This window comes from Mus caroli, chromosome 17 (assembly GCF_900094665.2).
Source record: "Mus caroli chromosome 17, CAROLI_EIJ_v1.1, whole genome shotgun sequence".
Taxonomy (NCBI): Eukaryota; Metazoa; Chordata; class Mammalia; order Rodentia; family Muridae; genus Mus; species Mus caroli.
The window spans coordinates 27,336,773-27,342,772 of NC_034586.1; the positions used below are offsets into that span (position 1 = coordinate 27,336,773).

Genomic DNA, 6,000 nt, shown 5'->3' on the forward strand with positions numbered 1-6,000 from the left:
GCCTGATGGGGCCAGACCAGTGCCACCACCCAGTGACTGCCCAGGGGCCTGATGGGGCATCCCTTAGTGTGCAGCTTTCCCTGCAAGGTATGTCAGGCAGCATCCCAAGAGGAGACGGAGAGTCATCTAATTGGGTGAGGAGACAATAAATTCCTACAAACAGGATCTTCTTCATGCTGGCCACCATGGGGATAGCAAGGCTTGGCTTACTTCAGAAGTTTATGAGTTTTAAAATAAGACTTTGTCTCAAAAAAAAAATCATGTATCCACATTTTAAAAACATTTTACCACAGAATAGGGAGATGGGTCAATAAGTAAAGCACTTGCCGCACAGTCGGACAACCTGAGTTCAGATCCCCCCCCCCCCAGAATTCACAACAAAGCTAGATGCAGCAGTACTAGCATCTATAATCACACAGTTACAGGGAGTACCAGCATCTTGAAGTGCACAGCTACAGGGAGACAAGAGGCAGAGATAAGAGGATCACCTGATGCTCACAGGCAAACTAGCCTGGTGTACACTACAACAAACAACAGTGGTAGGCAAGGGCCAACAGCCACAGTTGTCCCCTGGCCTCCACATGAACTAATTACGGCACATGTGCACCCACACTCACCCACACAAAACAGTTTTGTCATTGAAGATTTTGAGGGATAACTGAATGTCCTATTAATACTAGTCTTTACAGAAAAAAGTTCATAATTCAAAATGCAAAGTGATGTCACACACAAAAAATACACATTTGAGATTCTTCATATTGACTGTCCAACATTAGCAATTGAGGCTGGTGGTCTTGTTTTCTTGGAAGAGCAAAGCTCTACACCTGGCATGAAGATGTTATGTAAATGTTTGTGGGGTAGGTGGATGGATGGTTGGATAGATAGATGATGGATGGATATGGATAGATAGATGGATGGATGATGACTGGATGGATAGATGGAGGATGAATGGATGGATGGATGGAGAATGAATGAAGGATGGATGGATGGGTGGGTGGGTGGATAGACAGGATGGATGGATGGATGGATAGATGGATAGACAGGATAGATGGGTGGATAGAGGATGGTTAGAGGATGGATGGATAGATGGATGGATGGATAAACATAGGATGAATAGATAGATGGATGGGTGGATAGATGGGCAGAAGATGGATGGATGGATGGATAGACAGGTTAGATGGATGATGGGTGAATAAAGGATAGATGAACAGATAGAGGATAGATGGATGATGGATAGATGGATGATGAATAGATAGAAGATGGATGAATAGAGGTTAGATAGATAGAGGATGGAAGATGAATGGATGCTGGAAGGGTGCTAGATGGATGGATAGATGGATGGATGAATGGATAGAAGATGGTTGGAGGATGGAGGATAGATGGATGATAGATAGACTGAGGATAGATAGATGGATAGAGGATGGATGATGGATGGATAGATGATGGATGGATAGATAGATGGAAGATGAATGGATGGTGGATGTATCGGTGGGTGATGGATGGATGGGTGAAGAATGGATAGATGAGGATGGATGGTTGATGGGTGGATGAATAGATAGATGGAGAAATGGATAGATGATAAATGGATGGATGGTTGATGGATGGATAGATAGATGGGGGATGGATGGGGCAAATAGATGATGGGCAGATGGAAAGATGGATGAATAATAGATGGATGGATAGATGGATAGGACAGGTAGATGATGGATGGGTGGTGGCAAATGGATGGTAAATGTATGGATGGATGGCTTGGTGGTAGATGGGCAGGTGGATGAAGAGATAGATGGAAGAGTTGAATGCAGATGGATGAGTGGAGGAGCGTGCAGCAGATGCTTGGGTGATTGATGGAAGGAAGGATGAGTGGGTGACTGGGTGGCAGATGGTTGGATGATAGATGGATGAGTTGGAGGGTGGGTGGGTGGCAGATGGTTAGACGGTGAATGGATGATGGATGGAAGGAAAGATGGGCGGACATATAGACAAGCAGAATACCGTAGATTCACCGAAAGCTAGGTAGGCAGGAGAAATGAAAGTTATAGTTTCAAATTACGCTACTTTTTCTAAGCCAGTATTTAGTTAACAAAGAAACTGCCTTAGTCTAGTTTCAGCTGCTATAATAAAATCGCACAGACTGGGAAATGTAAAAAGAGAAGAGGTTTGTGATCATCCACAGTTCTGAGGTTGGAATGTCTAGGAGCTTGGTATCCACACTTGCTTTGTTTCTGGTGAGGGATGTGGACAGACAGACAGTCAAGACAAGAGTGAGAATTCACTCTGTGGATTTAACCCAGTGCTGGGTGGGTTGGGGAAGACTATGAATGCTTCATGAGGGTAAAACCCCTACACTCCCTAAGTATCCCACCTTGTAATACAGCCACCGCAGGGACCAGATTTCAACCTGAGTTTAGGAGGACATCAACCATGTTCAAACCACAGCACAGCTATAGCCTCAAGGCCATTTACAAACTTCAGAGTGGGAATGTTATCAAGTATGTTCTGACTTAGAAAACCTATACATAGTCACATATAAATGAGGCACTGGGAAAACCATCTTGGAAACTCTATTACTGAAACCCATCAGCGAGCTCTGAACAGGGCTAATTGCAGACTTGGTGACAAAATCTAGGACACTTCTAGCCTTGGCTAAAATCTGTTTGGTTTCACAAGTGAACATTGATGACCCATCTGTCAGCCTGTGATCTGCAGCCTGTGGACGTGGAGGCAATGGTCGCACAGAGCAGAGTGTGAGGTTCTGGTATGTGTGACACCGTGTCCTCTTTCTCACTGTCCAGGGGATGATCACATTGATCCTGGCTACCGACATGGCAAGGCACGCTGAAATTATGGATTCTTTCAAAGAAAAGATGGAGAATTTTGACTACAGCAATGAGGAGCACCTGACTCTGGTAAGTTGCGTCTTTAGAAAGCTGAGCTTGGGTGAGAAACCCCAAGAGCCCAGTGTCTTACCTGGCCATGGAGTATTGGAGGGACTGGATTACAGTATCACAACCCTTCCCAGGCCAGCAGTAGGCAAGGCTACCTCCTGGAGAGTATTCTGTGACTCAAGCACCGCCTCCTTCCTTAAGGAGATGGCCTGAGTGTGTCCAGTGTCTGTCCCTCTCAATAAAGACTAAAATGCAAACCCAGTATGTGTTCATCCCTGTAATCCACAGCACTGGAAAATTAATTAATTTCAAAGTGAGTAAAACTCGTTAACAAAATAAATAACAACTAATATCCCATCATTCAGAGATTACGTTAATTGTTTTGTGCTTTATTTCAGAGACATGTACCAAAGTCTCTTTTAAGCCATTTAATTTCTTTAAAACTAGTATCCTGGGGCTGGAGAGCTGACTCAACAGTTAAGAACTCTTGATGCTCTTGCAGGGGATCTGGGTTCAGTTCCCAACACTCAAATGTCAGCTCACAACCATGTTTCATTCCAGATCTGGGGGTGGGGTGGGGTGTCTGATGCCCTCTTCTGGCCTCTGCAGGCATTGCACACACATACATACATACATACATACATACATACATACATATATACATACATGCAGGCAGAGCATTCATGCACATAAAATAAATGTGTTTAAAGCGAATACCACCACTTTGCCCCTCTTGAGGCAAAGTGACTGACAGTAGGCAAGAGTTCCTTTCTTAGGTGAGGCTTAATTTGTGGCTTCCATCCCATGACTCTGAGCCTTTGTGGAGCCATTACTCCAAAAATGCTGAATCCCACTAAACAGACAGGGATGCAGAGAAGTAAGGGCCCTCGTGACTAACATCTAAACAGTGGGAGGATGTGTCTTCCCCAAGCTGGGGCCTTCAAGAGCACCCCCTTTCCAAGGAAAGAAGAGAGGTACAGTTGTCTTCTTGTCCATAGAGGATACCTCTCAAGATCCCAGTGAGTGCCTGAAGCCATGGGAAGGCCAAACCCTGTGTATAGCATGCTTTTTCTTATTCACACATCTCCACAATAAAGTTTAACTTACACACCAGGCACAGAAGAGCCTAACACCAAGCTAAGGCAGAGTAACAGGAGGACCACACAGTAAATAATAGGCAGTTGACATGTCAAAATGGACCAAGGACAGAGGGAAGACCCCCATCCTGGGTAGGGTGGAGGGTATGAAATCTTTCTATGTTGCTCAGAACAGCATGGAGGTTAAAACAGATGGGCTCTTTATTTCTGGAATTTTCTGTTTAATATATTTTTGGATAACTAAAAGCATAGAAGGCAAAAGCAGAGACAAAGGGGGGGGCGCTATTGTACGGCCATGTTGGATCTGTGGTAAGATCTGCTAAGGAAAGAGCCAAGAATGAAGGATGATGGTAAGGAGCTAAAGGAAGCAAGGTGGCTGCACCCTGTGTACCTTACTTCTGTCTGTGACTGAAGGAAGCTAGCTTCAGGACTTTGTGGCATGCAAAAGGTCAAGGGCGCTGCCCAGTGTGCAGGCGGCTAGATAGGATGATAACCCAGACCAAAGCATGCACACCTTTAGGCTCTGCCCAGCCATCCACTAATGAGTAAATGCAGGAGGAATACTCCCTCCGCCCTGAGCTCCACTTCTCCCCTGGGACAAGATCAGACTGGATGGACTTGCAGGGTCCCCAAAGGCTCAGGGAGAGACTAAGAAAGGTCTGGGAGAAAGAGTTCAAAGTCTACGCCTCTGCCAGAGGCTCCTGGGCCAAGGAAGTGGAAGTGCCCAGAACACAGCCCAAAGACATAGCAACTGCCTGACCCAGCCACTACCGAGGCCGCAGTGTCTAGTCTGGGGCAGTTCCCCCATGAGGCCAGCCAGACCAAGCTTGTAACTGCCTCTAGATTGGAGCCAGTTCCAATACAGAGTGGCGAAGAAGAATGGATGCCCAGGAACCCAAAATGGGGCTACACAGCAAATATCTATAAGTCCTTCAAGTCCCAGGCAGAGTGAAAGAATTAATCCACCCTGCCATGCTGACACAAGGCTGTGTGCATAATCAGGCCATGCTCCCTCTCCTACATGGGACTGTCAACAAAGCAAGTAGACCCTGGATCCGTAGCCTACAGTTGCATGCCTCAGACAGATGTTCCTGCCTGTTCACCCTCAGAGCCTCGATGATGGCCTCCACTTTCACACAGGAAGGTCACAGTATCTTGTGATGTTTGTGCTTGCACAAGGCCAGAGCACCAGGATCCCAGCCCCCACAGCCAGGCAGTTAGTTCTCTAGCTAGCTCAGGAGGAAAACATGTGCAGCAGAATCCTTTGACTGGTGTGACCCCGGCCTGATGAGCTCCAGCTAGCGGCCAGTCTCCTTCCTGAGGGAGGGGTACCTCCTCCTGGGATACCACACCCAAGAGGTTGCTGTGGGCCCAAGACAATATTACAAGGGACATGTGCTCTGGGGTGGCTTGAAAGCTGACAGGAGTTGACCTACACAGTCACTTCCAGTCACACACTTGGTGCCATTACGGGAGGTGTGTCTGCAGGGCATGTAGACCCAGGCATGGAGACAGGCTGATTAGGAAGGCTCTGTGTTTGGAACAAGACAATGTCTCCTCCATATATTTTTCTTCTGTTTTCTGCAGTCACAAAATTACTTAACTTGTCAAGGTGCTGAAGTTCCTGTGTGACAGGCAAACACTGTGCCACTCAGCCATGTCCCCAGCCCTGTTTTTACTCTGCACTTTGGGACGAGAGTCTCATCAAATTGTCCTGGCTGACCCCGTAGGCAGACCTTGAATTTGCAGCTTCTTGCTTTGTTCTTGTTTTGACAACCAGACCTAGTGACCCATAACCTGTCATCCTAGAAGCTGGAAGGCAAAAAGATAAGGAGTTCAAGGCCAGCCTTGAGCTCTAAAGGCCAGCCTGAGCTGTAGAGTGAGACTGTTTCAAACACAAGAGGGCATGTGGCTCTTCCATTGCTTTTTTTTTTTTTTTTTTTTTTTGGTTTTTCGAGACAGGGTTTCTCTGTGTAGCCCTGGCTGTCCTGGCACTCACTTTGTAGACCAGGCTGGCC

General features: G+C 46.5%; 1 protein-coding gene across 2 annotated transcripts in view; it reads left to right on the plus strand.

Annotated features, from left to right (window-relative positions):
• Nucleotides 1-6,000, plus strand: part of Pde9a (phosphodiesterase 9A) — an 89,102-nt gene that overhangs the window by 76,200 nt on the left and 6,902 nt on the right. For both annotated transcript variants that reach the window (XM_021149321.1, XM_021149322.1), the window contains exon 14: nt 2,793-2,906. In XM_021149321.1, coding sequence (XP_021004980.1) covers nt 2,793-2,906 — 114 coding nt within the window. The remainder of the gene's footprint in view (nt 1-2,792; nt 2,907-6,000) is intronic.